The 13,059-nt window shown below is 41.8% G+C and overlaps 1 protein-coding gene across 1 annotated transcript in view; it reads right to left on the reverse strand.

The window, feature by feature from the left end:
* The window catches only part of mcf2a (MCF.2 cell line derived transforming sequence a), a 41,640-nt gene that overhangs the window by 2,395 nt on the left and 26,186 nt on the right, over positions 1-13,059 (reverse strand). Inside the window, exons 11-28 of the mRNA XM_088989796.1 lie at positions 12,372-12,491; positions 12,088-12,279; positions 11,355-11,546; positions 11,096-11,267; positions 9,932-10,008; positions 9,764-9,849; positions 9,363-9,429; positions 9,165-9,280; positions 9,009-9,078; positions 8,819-8,911; positions 8,641-8,733; positions 7,495-7,620; positions 7,180-7,401; positions 6,219-6,311; positions 6,053-6,131; positions 4,136-4,199; positions 2,743-2,843; positions 604-710 (exon numbers count right to left, since the gene is read on the reverse strand). Coding sequence (XP_088845922.1) covers positions 604-710; positions 2,743-2,843; positions 4,136-4,199; positions 6,053-6,131; positions 6,219-6,311; positions 7,180-7,401; positions 7,495-7,620; positions 8,641-8,733; positions 8,819-8,911; positions 9,009-9,078; positions 9,165-9,280; positions 9,363-9,429; positions 9,764-9,849; positions 9,932-10,008; positions 11,096-11,267; positions 11,355-11,546; positions 12,088-12,279; positions 12,372-12,491 — 2,070 coding nt within the window. The remainder of the gene's footprint in view (positions 1-603; positions 711-2,742; positions 2,844-4,135; positions 4,200-6,052; positions 6,132-6,218; positions 6,312-7,179; positions 7,402-7,494; positions 7,621-8,640; positions 8,734-8,818; positions 8,912-9,008; positions 9,079-9,164; positions 9,281-9,362; positions 9,430-9,763; positions 9,850-9,931; positions 10,009-11,095; positions 11,268-11,354; positions 11,547-12,087; positions 12,280-12,371; positions 12,492-13,059) is intronic.

Raw genomic sequence — 13,059 nt, forward strand, 5'->3', positions numbered from 1 at the left:
TCCCAAATGTGTTCAAGTTTTGTTTTTTTATGCTTGGGTGCCGATAAAGCGCTGGCCATGGCCTCTGGCAATGTTTTTTTTTTCTTTTCCACAAGTGGCAGCATTTGCCCTTTTTCCATGTTAGCGCTTTGTTCCAGCTTCAGCTGCTGTCAAAGCGCTATATAAACCAATATGTATGTATTGCATTGTATTTTGGACAGCCGTCCTCATTTCAAGTTCTTATAACTCCAGACCCATGTAATTTAGGAATTAATTCTTTTTTTCTGATGAAAGAGGAGCGTCTAAGGTTTCTAAAGCTGTATTAAATGTTTATGTAGTCCTAAAACTTAATATTCTGTGGCTCCTGGAATTCCAATGACAATGACAAAAACCCTGGTACTAGAGCGGACACATTTTTGCACGTCTGGCAGTGAATGAGTTAACATTCAAACTGTGAAGAGATACATGACTTTTCAAATTTTAAGATTAAGTCAAATTGACGCAGGTGAACTGACCAATGGTATTGATCTATGAAAAAACATTACATTGACCAAACTTGGATGGACATACTGTACAATGCTTCAAAGCAAACCAAAGTGAACCGATAGTATTGTGCCGTCTCACCAGTATCACCAGCTGCATGTCCAGTTGGTGGAAAGTCTCCCGGCCACTGCCCATCTCATCCAGACCTTCGCAGATGTTCACCGAGTCATGATGAGCTCCTGGCCAACCTGGAGAAATATTCTCTTCAGTGAACAATGGTGGTACACTAATTTATTATTTTTTTTTCAGGCATCTGTATTTTTTGATTGCCCACCTCTGATATTGAACGAATTACAATATTTAGGGTCAAGAATAGCACGCCGTGTACTGGAGATGTTGCGGCGTCATGGAGTCAAAATCACCGTATTTTATAGGGCGCACCTCAACACATTTGTTTTCTCAAAAGACGATGGTGCACCTTATATTCTGACTATATGGATCAATATTCAGATTTTTTTAAATGTAGTATTTGAAATGTTCTTTGTTGAATCTGCAGCAGTTGTGACAGACAGCTCAAAACAAATAAAGCTACATTGTATTGTATTGTATTCCCTTTAGCGTAGTTCCATCTAGCGGTTGCATAACAGAACCGCAGCCACTATCATAGCTTTTCCTCTATGCGCGTATGATGCGGTGCACCCTATACAGTAAAAACATTTTAAAAAGGGCCATTCGTTGAAGGAGCACCTTACAATAATACAATAAGACATATTGGTTTATATAGCGCTTGAACAACAGCTGAAGTGCTTAACATGGACAACTATCATAAACAGGAAATAAAGCAGTCACAAAGACAGGAGAAGGCACCAGGGAATAAAACGAAGATCAAGACTGAATAATGCTGAGTCAAATGCCAAAGAGTACAAGTGAGTTTTGAGGCGGGTTTTAAAGATGGTTAGCGAGGGGGCTTGCTCAGTGTGTTCAGTGGCAGGTCATTCCAGAGAGCTGGACCAGCAATGGAAAAGGCTCCATCCCCTCTGAGCCTCTGTTTACTTTTTGGCACATCTAATAATGTCTGGTCAGCAGACCTGAGGCGCCGGGAAGGTGTGTAGGGGTCAATGAGCTCTGAGAGGTAAGGAGGAGCAAAGCCATTTAAATATTTGAAGACAACAATATCTTGAAAAGTACAGTGGCCCAACGAAGGATGCCAGAGGAGGAGGCACAAAACGGCGACCTCCTGTGGCCACCTCCGTTTCCACAGGCTGATAAATTCCTTATATGGAGCTTGGACACCCTCTTCTGGCGGCTTTTGGGTGCAACACAAGGTTTTCAGACCAAACAATACAGCAAAATACATTGACATGATGGAAGGACTGCTACAATGGGTCTTTTTTTCGGTCAGTGGGCGTTCCTTTAGTGACGTCACGTACGGGCCCGTCACCAACTCAAAAACAAGACTTCCTGAATATTCAGCGCGAGTCTTAAAACGTAAAATATAGCTATATGCGGTGGAGTCTTTTTAAAATACGCTCAGTAGAAGTCATTTGAAGCCATTTTACAAATTATGGACACAACTTGTCCGGAGACGTCGAAACGAGAAAGTGTCTTTTTTGCTCAGTGGGACATAGATCTCACAGTCATCTGCATAGCAGTTGAAGGAAATGCCATGTTTTCTTGGGATGGAACCCAGTGGGAGCAGGTATAGTGAGAACAACATTGGTCCCAAAATTGAGCCCTGCGGAACACCACATGACAGAGGGGGAGTACGTGACTCAGAGCTTCTAAGTCGAACACAAAAGGTTCTGTCAGAAAGGTAGGACCTAAACCAGTCAAAACACTACCAGTAATACCCACTATGTTGTGCTGCAAACGAGACAGTAGAATACTGTGGTCCACTGTATCAAATGCTGCAGTCAAATCAAATAAAACCTGACACACGTATTCTCCAATGTCATTTCCCAGGAGGATGTCAATAGAAACCCGTAACAGGGCTTACTCTATGTTAGGCATCGTCTTGAAACCTAACAGCAAGACCTCCAAGATGTTATGTTCAGCCAATAAAAAATTCAACATCAAACATATTTGAAATGAAAGGCAGTTTGGAAACAGGCCTAAAATTTGACAGTACATCTTGATCAAGACCAGGTTTCTTAATCAATAGCATATTTAAACTGTTGGGGGACTGTTGATAAGACCGAAGCGCCTTATAGGGTAGAAGAAAAAACAGTATATCTTCTTGATCTCGTTGCATGCGATGTACGGAGAATGAGATGTACGCACTCCTGCGGTTGAGCTGGCATTTGGGGGCACGCCGCTGGGCATCTGGGCAGCTTTTCACAGACTTGGTGTCCTCCGAGCTCATCGACGCCCTCTGGTGCTTACTGGTAGCAATAACACACAAGAGACATTGTGTCATTTGTTTCGGAAATGCTCGAGTCAAGCTGGCCTGAATGGAACTGCCGCAGAACAGCTGCCTGCGCATTTATATGAGCATTTGAACAGCCAGATGTGAAGCAGGCATGTGGAAGCTTCTCTGTAGACAGAGGAGGGGCTTCGTTTGTGTGTTTAGCCAGCATGAGAGAAGCTTGCGACAAGATCCAAATTCAGAAGGGAAAAAAATACTCTTGTTTTAGTTTCGAGAAGCAGATAACAAGCAGCATAAAAAGTTGTCATGACAAATGAAGAAAAATGAATGGGGCTCTACACCAGCACACCGATGACAGTTTCATTTTGGGATGTCAGTGTCGTACTCGTGTATTCATTTATTTTCTATAGCGCTTGTCCCCGTGAGTTGCCAGGAGATGGAATCGATCTCATCTGACTTTGAAGTCCGCTGTGTGACTGGTTGGTGACCAGTCACCAACACGTATCATCCAAAGTCAGCTCGGATGAAATCCAACTGAGTTGTAATCCTAATAAGGACGAGGAACTGATGAATGGATGAATCGATTGCATGCATGGTGCCTAAGGTTGTCTTCACCCAGAACAGCTCGGTGAACATAACCCCAGTTTCGGTTTACTTTTTGCATGCAAAACATGTTCCGTGTATGGGCACTATGCAAACACATGGGCTAAGTTTACCACGGAGCTTCTACGGCTGGTCAGTGAAACTGGGGGCGAAGGCGGGGCCGTTGCCGGGGGCTTCGGGTACAGGGGCTTTGGGAGCGCAGGCACATAAACGCCTCGGATGTTGCCGAGACCAAGCGCAGCCCCGGCAGACAGCCCCCCGGAGCCCCTCTGGGTGGCCGCATGGCCCTGCAGTGAGGGGGGGTGGGTGTTTCAGGTGGGGATGGGGGAGCAACCCGACACAGTTGGACACTGTGGCTGCTGCGCCCGCTGTATACATGATGATGTCACTCTGATGCTGAGCTTGATATTGTCTCACGAATTTACTCAAAGAGAACCCGACCCAAACTTTCACAAAAACGTACCTGTGAGAAAATGATGGGCGCGGCTACAACACCACTAGGCAGGCTTGCAAGGTTCTCAAAGTTCAATATTTATCACAATTACAACGAAATACTTTGAAACTCAGTGTTTAAAAACTCAACAGGTTTTTGCAATTCATTTCTGTACAAATGACTTTTGACCACCCCCGAACTAGCCCGGTGCCTCTTTTTTTAAAAACATTGTGGAAAAGGTAAATATTAATTTAGAAAAAAGGGCCATTGACCTTTCACAAGGTGGTGGAGAAAGATGCACCTGCTCTGCTAGTTGTCCATTTTGATGAACCTCATCTGGAAAGAGAACATACAATGGGGTATCAGATGACTAATTAGCAGTGGTGGGAGGAAATCACAACTAGTTCTCAAGTCTTTAACCTTTGCATTTCAAACAAGTCAAAAGTTACTGTGGAAAATTATCCAGCAAGGAGATTACCCTCTCAAGTTTAAGCAAGATGAGCCAACCGATTACATGCATTGAACGAAAACAATCACATCACTTTGCATTCAATACTATACGTCTGTTTACCTTAATGCTGACAGGATAATAAAGTATCAGTATTGCATTTTTAAAACCCATTCAGCAATGGACATGAATCTTTTTTACCAACTAGTTTAGTGATGGAGAATAATAATTTATCATGTTTAAAAGTGCCGTGCTTTGCTGACCAACTAAACAATGGGCCTACAGTCAAAAGCGCAGATGGCCACAGTAAATCTGAGTGAAACAGACACGGCAAGGTGAACTGTCGTCTCCATCAAGATTCTAGAAGGTCCGGCCTTGCACAGAATTTAGGGCTTGAGATACTCCTTTTCCACCAAAGTTATTTACGGCTTAAACATCCTGCACAAGCGCCAGATTACAAACTTATCAGTTTTTGGAAAAGACAACCAATTAAAATGTCTTATGTTTTACTGCTTGCAGCTGTTGGTGCTCAGAACGCCCAGAGGCGTGGCATTATAATCAAGAAAACTATGTTTACTAATATATCATTGTAATTTACATATACTCTCAATAAATAGCTTGGCAGAGGGGCGCAGAATTCAGACGTATGTCATCTGATGACTGCGTCTCCTGCCGGCAGTGGGGACAATCTTTCTGGTTCTGAGTCTCTGTCCACGGTGTCTGTCTGTCATATCTCTGACATTTAGTTCCTGCTTGATTTTTCCATTCAAATGAGTGATTACCCTTAAATCACAAATTTGAAACTATCAGGCCATTTGAACACAATTGGGGCAGCAACATATGAAGAAAGATAATAGACAAAAATTACTTTATCCTCTGCAAAGAACAATTGCCATGATTGCATCTTACGATGGAATTTTAAAAACATTAATGTGATAGGTTATCAATGGGAAGTATGAAACTTTTGTCATCTGCAAACTCCACACAGGAAGGCTGGAGTTGCTGATGAGTGCTGTTGTTCTTAATTCATTCACTGCCATTCCCGAATTTTTCGGTAATTGAAAACCATGACGTGGAGCGCCATTCCCAAATTTTTGGGGGTTTTGGTTTTTCTTGTGGGGGGCCATAAAGCGCTGGTCAGACCTCTGGCAAGCGGGCAACATTTGCCTTTTGTACAGCCGCCCCCATTTCAAGCTCAGATAACTCCAGACCCATATAATTTAGGAATTAACTCTTTTTTTCTCATGAAAGTAGAGAGTCTAAGGTTTCTTACGCTGTATTGAATGTTTATGTAATCCTAAAACTCAATATCTGTGGGTCCTTAGATTTGAGTGAAAATGACAAAAACCCTGGCACTGGAGTGCACACATTTTTGCACATCGTCTGGCAGTGAATGGGTTAATAAAAACACATACAACCTATTGTTTTAAGTTTGTGTGTTACAGGGTTGGAATGGATTGATGGGATGAGGCCACTGAATGAATAAGATTCGTATTGAAGCGCACCGCTATATCTGCACTATAACATTCACAATGACATAGTTTTAAGAATTATCAGAATCAGAATCAGAATCATCTTTATTGCCAAGTATGTAGAACACACAAGGAATTTGTTTCCGGTAGAACACGCTGCACTATCGTTGTCAAAAAAAACTGCTAAGTGGCACTATACAGTTCCATTTTGGCTACTGTTGAAACCAGACTTTATAATAATATTAAAATTTATTTATTCCCCCACTGACCTCGCAATAACTTCTGCTGGTTGGTCAAAATTCGGCGCAGCTCGCTGAGCCAGGACATCTTCACCGCCACGCTGGGGGCCTGAAACAGTAAAACAGTCATGGCGTACGTTAATCTGGGACTCGTTTGCACTTGAGTGACCATTCACTTCTTTTACCGACTCCGTACCTGTACCACGTACACCTCCTCCCTCCCACTGTACCAGATTTCAAACTTCCTGGGGTCTCCTTTGACATTCTCTGTGATCCCCACAGCAGTCATCTGCCAAGAGACAGATAGATGTACACGCACACAAACACACAGACAGACCGCAGGTTTTACTTTCATTTGTCACATCAACTGCCATAAAAATACATAAATAAATAAAATAAAATGTTTTAAAAAAACTCAACAGAACAGATCACCACATCATAAAAAGTAGAAAAGAGAGATTTGTCAGATGATAACAACACTTTTAATAGACCTCTGGCAGATGGTATAAGATTGTTCTAGAAATATGGACAGGATATGAATAAAAACACATTCACGGTTGAATTAGCCTGAGTGAAAATACTTCATAATTATGCTCAGTTTGACTGTCAGTGTCAGAGAAATTCACCATACGTTTCTTATTTTGGTGATTTTTGCCTTTTTCCCAAGGACCCTAATTTTGACAGCGGTTAGAAGTAAATATAACAGCTATATGTAATTTTGTGCTGTGTCACGTTATTTGTCATTTCGTGTTTTGACTTCAAAATGGCGCTGTAAGTTGCTGCCTTTACAGCCGCTCCTGTATTTTGTTTTTCTCCTTCTTTTCTTTCCTTTCACAACTTTGCTGCTGTGAAATGTAAATTTCTCCACTGTGAGACTAATAAAGGTTAATCTAATACAATTGGAATAAAAAGATGGCTGTATTCATGAATTTTTTTTGTCATTTTCCTCGTTAAAGTCCACCACAAATTACCATCCCAAACCACTTTAGTATAATTTCAACAACTTTACCTTAAAATAAAAATACCCAACAGCTGATGTGATTTAAACAAAATACACGGTCCTTGACACCGATTATCATATGTATTATTTTCCTATGTATTAGCATGAGCAGCATTTGTTGACATTTTTGGGAAATGGCTGTATGTGAAAGGCCAACCTTGATGCAGTGCTTGAAGCCGTATGAGGGTGTTTTATCGCAGCCGTCCCCGTGCTCTTCCCTCTTCTTGCAGAAAAGTAGCACGCTCTCGTAGAGAAAAAGGTGGCGCTGCATGGGTTTAAAGCGGGCCAACTCCTTCATGCGTGTGGGTACTTTTTTGTGACTGATCCATACACTGAATGAGCCTTGCATCAATACGCGGCCCAACTCGCAAATGTCCCCCTGAGACAGTAAAAAAGGAGATGGTTTGTTCTATTGAAATTTGTAGGTACAGATCAATAAATTAAAATTAATGCCTGATTTCCAGGGACTCGCCTCAAATCCTGTGATGGCAATCTGGTGCATGGAGTCGTTGACGGATTTGAGCAGGTCCAGCATGGCTAATAGCGCCCCCTGAAGCTCAGATGATCCCTCGCAGTCGGTGCTGTGTTTCAACAGTTCCTAGGAGCATACACAGTAAGGTTTTCATGGCCACACAAATATACTGCTTCCCGCTTATTTGTAATTTGTTTTTAATTGTGAATCCAAACTGAGCAAGATACTTCTAGTATGTCCGATATAATTGGCCACACTTATTTCTGCCACGGATGTGCCATTTGATTTTTTTTCTTCCGATTTTAACGGCGTCGTCATTTTAGAGGGGAATTTGCGCCCCTTTGTGGAGATATAAAGAATCTGCAAGACTTCGAGAAAGACGTTTACGAGAGAACATCTACCGGAAATATGAAACGACAATCTTTTTTTCCGGTTCAAATACATTGACATTAGATCAACGCAAATTAGCAATTTGCAAGTGTAGAAGTGGACTGAAAAGTTGAATAGAAAACATTAATGATTAGCGTTTCAATTCTTCTGTTTGACTGTTTCCATATAATAATAATAATAATAATAATAATAATAATAATAATAGTAACAATAATAATATTAAACCTTTCCATCGATGGACCACTCCTGTACGACTGAGAGTTTACACAGATGTAATAATAATAATAATAGATTTCATTTATAAGCGCCTTTCAAAACTCTCAAGGTCACTTTACACTCACAGGATAAGTTTGGAGTAGGTGTGCAACGGCAGCCAAACACGCCAGTGTTAACTCAACCCGGAAGTAACTCAAATACAGATGAAGCTAGTTAGCTAGCTAACTAGCCGCGAGAGCGGCTGCCTTTCCAGCAGCTCATGTATTTCTTTTTTTCATTCGTTTCATCACTTTGCTGCTGTGAAATGTAAATTTCTCCACTGTGAGACTAATAAAGGCAAATCCAATCCAATCCAATAATAATAATAATAATAATAATAATAATAATAATAGTGAAAATAATAATAATAATAATAATACATTTACTTTATAAGCACCTTTCAAAACTCTCAAGGTCACTTTACAGTCACCAGATAAGTTCGATAGCTAGCTGGATAACTAGCTAGCTAGATAGCTATTTTTCCTTCCTTGACTGACCCACCTTGAGCAGCAGTTGATACTTGGTGAGGCGTTGGACTGGTTTCAGCAGGTAAGAGTCCAGGCCCAGTTTGTGGCCCAACTTCTTCTGACACTCCTGAATAAACAAATAGAAGACATTTTGTGAGTTAAACAGGCAAGTTGTGACTGGGGACATATTCATGCGCATGCATTATTCTGACCTGAAAGAAGGCGCAATCGGAGAACTGCCGCCACAGAACGTCGGAACGCGGCTTATTCTGACAGTAGCATTCATACATTTGGAAATCCTCCTTCTGCCGACACACGAATGGTCAACATTTTGTCGGTTAGGGGGGAAAAAAAACATTTGAAAATAATAACTGAGCCATATTTTATAAGAAGCTGTCTCACCCTGGCAAGAAAGCAAAGGCCCACACCTTCAGGCGTGTCCAGGCATCCTTCAAGGTCCTGGAGAAACATGCTAGGTTCCCCCCCCAAAAAAAATTAAGGTAAAAAAATAAGAGTTCAAACATTAAAATAACCAAAAAATAGCTATGTAAGGCTTGCCTGCGATGAAAGTTGTAGATGTCGGGCATGTTTCCGAAGAGGACGCCTCTCTTTGCGTGCAGGACAGGCGGCAGGAGAGCAACCAGAAGTGGGTTTTCCATCTCTGCCTTGTACCCCTGCAACAGTGTCACAGTGATTTGGTCTGATGACCTCATCACGTGTGGCAAGGAGGCGAAGGAGGATGAAGTGTGTTCTCACATGAAGAACCGACAGCAGCTCTTCCACATAGATCCTCTCCGTCTCAATGAGCTCCCTGATCACGTGCCTGTGACGCATACACACAAAGACACACTCTTCAATTTATGACCGTTTTTTTGTGACATTTATGATGGACACAGGTCTTCCGCATCAAGACACTGCCACAAAAATTCACGATTCAGGTCTGTTTTTCCAGCAAATGAAATTTCAAAAGCCAAATTGGAATGTTCACCAAATGTAACGGTATTGTGTATATCAAAATAAACCCACCAAGAACCTCCTGAAGAAACTACAAATAAATTATTCAGTAGGTCCAGAACACTACTTTTTTTGCCTCACCCTGTTTTAGAGAGAATCAAAGACTCAAAAATCAACAGATGGGCGTGTCCTTGAGATCTCACCGTTTGAGGACATCCGGGCTATCTTCTCCTTCTATGCCATATGACACACAGCTGCGGATCTCCTGGTAGTCGTGAATGACCTCAATCTGGAGAAGCATATGGCTTTTAATTCATGTTCACAAAAAAAAGAAGAAAAAAAAAAAACAGAAGAGGGGATAAATATCTCACTTTGCGAGAATTGGGACCTTTTCGGGACGCTCTCTTTCCGGGTAAAGGGAGATCAAACGTGAACTTCAAACTGTCAGCTATAAAAAGCAAATCGGACTGTCAGCGCATAGAAATATGGCAGCCTTTGGCCCATGTGCCGCATTATATTAGTTTGTGCTAGGCTAATATTTAGGCTCGTTTTGGACTGTTGATGAGCTTTATGTGAAGTTGATTTGTTTGTCCTGAATATGGAATTTGATGACCGAACACAGTTACTTAGTATATGGAACATTGATTCATGATTGTGGACATCCTAAAAAAAAACATTATGTTGATGCATTATGAGCATCCTCTGTTTTATCTTGTGGCATCTACAGCCACTTCCAAGGTCATTTGGAATTCCGATATTCACTACCGTATTTTCCGGTGTATAAGGTGCACCCAAAAGCCTTGATTTTCTTCAAAAGATGACCCTGCGACTTATACAACGACTGTCAGCAGCCACGACTCCATTTTCCCCTCTAGAAGAATGATCAAGTAACCCCAGCCTCTACTGTAGCGCCTTATATTTGGAAAATTATTAACTATTTATGTATTCTATTTGGAAAATTATTTTCATTCATTGAAGGTGTACCAATATTCCTGTGCGTCTTATATATGGAAAACGTTGGAAATACCCCATTCATTGGGGGTGCGCCGTACACTCTGTTGTGCCTTATACACCGGAAAATATAGTAATTTTGTCATTATTTGTCAGGACACTGAGACTGTTGTAAAAATTCACCCGTTCGCTTATTGAGTTACTCTGATGGATAATGACCCCAGGAAATTTTAACGAAGCATGCTTATGAACACAAAATACATGAAAAAAAGCAGTGAATGGCAAACGTTTCCTTTATATTTTTCTTTAAAAAAAATCAAAATACCTGTCTTTAAAATCATGTCACAATGTAATAAAATAAAGTTGAATTTCGAACGAAAAAAATGCATACAGTACAATACATATTTACTAATTAATTGTCTTCGGTTAATGATACAGTTTTGTGAACGCTGGCGCGTGTGGCTGCCGCTGCTCACCCACATAAAAAATACATTGATCCTGTGAATGTAAAGTGACCTTGAGATAATGTTTGGGTGACTCTTGAAAGGTAATGAATGTTCTTCCTAAAATAATTCAGACCGTACCATGCTTGGGGGAGAATATTGGCGATTTGGAGCGAGGTGGGTTCTCAGCACAGGGGGCCACCAGCTGGACCGGTCGGACGTGCTTGTCCGTCAACTTCCTCAGACCAACCTGTCGGGTCTGGATCATCTGTTGGACCGCTGCATGCTTCTCAAACGTTTTATCGATTTTTCCCTGACGGAAGAAAATAACAATGTGTACAAGTGCCTATTTGGACTCTTGATTCTGTAGCCCTTTGCTCGAAAGCTAAATGTGCTGAACCTGTAGATGAGGGGTGATAACAGCTTCATACTCCAGGGCCAGAACTTCAGGGGCAGATGTCATTATTGACGGCAAGCTCTCCAGGAAGCTCTCGATGGCCTTCAAAGACATCTGCGCCCCTTCCTTGGACTGTAACTTCTCCACAAGCTGATTAGCCAGCATATAGGCTGCTTCATCACACCAGGATTGGGCCTAAAGCAGGCGAAGAACCAGCTAAATTCAGGTCAACCAAATTCAAGTCAAACCAAATTTTATGAGCAAATGATTATCGTTTGCTCACATTTATCTGCATAAGCATGTATGACTGGACATCAAATGCTTTGTGTTAAAAAAATAAATAGACTGCTAAAGTAACAAGGTGTCCCTAGGCCAACTAGGAGACATAGTGTACCCAGCAGGCCTGGCGGTGGGAAGTGCCCGAAACACCTCATCAAAGAGGCGTCGAGGAGGTATCCTATTCAGATTCGCCGATCAATCTCTCGCTCTGTTCTGCCGTCATTCGTGAACAAGACTCCAAGGTATTTAAACTTCTCCACTTGGGGCAAGGTCTCTTCCCTGATACGAAGAAGGACCTCCACCCTTTTCTGACTGAAAACAATCGTTTCAGATTTAGAGCTGCTGATTTTCATCCCAATCGCTTCACACTCGGCTGTGAAACGCTCCAGTGCGATTCGGAAAGCCCTGCCTGAAGAAGGCAAGAGTAAATAAAATGGCAGTTCATTGATGGGTTTACCTGCTCCAGAGAAAGGAGAAGCTTCTGCGCTTGCAAAAGACGACAGCGTTTATTCCCCAGAGCAGCGCCGAGGTTATCACAGTGATGCCGCAGCTCGTTGCAGTGTTGCATGATGAGGGCCGTCGCGTAGTGGTGGCCTGCTGAGAGCTGATGCCCACGAAGAACAACCATCTGGGTGTGTGACATCCCTTCCTGTTGAACAAAAAGTAGCAACTCAAAACTAAAATCTTCAGCCCGGTCGTCGGTTCATTAACCGGCCACGCATCGCGGCACACGTCACAAACCTGAGCAAGAGTTTCCAAAGTGTCCAGCTGTTGGAGAGCCTGCTCTGCTTGAGACAGAGATTCGACCGTTGTGGACAGCTCACTCTGCTGAGCCGTCACACGCGACAGCTGCGACGCCATCTGAAATGGCATCGACGCAAAGTCAAGTGAAAGAAATGAACGTTTGGTGATGTTTGAAGTCACAATTGGGATAGCAAGGGGTTGAGGAGATCTCCTGGGTATGATGGACATTTTTATTCACTTTCAAATGTGATTATATATCATTTGGAATTATGTATTAAGTTTATATATATATATATGCATGCTGAGCCTTGACCGAGAGGAAGACCGAAGAGGAGGTTTATGGATGTTGTCAAAGAGGACATGAAGGTAGCTGGTGTGAGAGAAGAGGATGCACAAAACCGGGATAGATGGAGGACATTGATTCGCTGTGGCAACATTGATTCGCTGTATGTATGGATAGATAGATAGATAGATAGATAGATAGATAGATAGATAGATAGATAGATAGATAGATAGATAGATAGATAGATAGATAGATAGATAGATAGATAGATAGATAGATAGATAGATAGATAGATATACAGTGCAGTGTATTTCTTTCATTACAATACAATAGCACATTTATTATAGATAGAAAAAGGTATATTGTGTGTAGTTTTAAGGCTTATTTAGTTGAAAATTATAT

This window comes from Hippocampus bargibanti, linkage group LG02, assembly GCF_051943395.1.
Source record: "Hippocampus bargibanti isolate YZ-2025 linkage group LG02, ASM5194339v1, whole genome shotgun sequence".
In the NCBI taxonomy this organism is placed as follows: Eukaryota; Metazoa; Chordata; class Actinopteri; order Syngnathiformes; family Syngnathidae; genus Hippocampus; species Hippocampus bargibanti.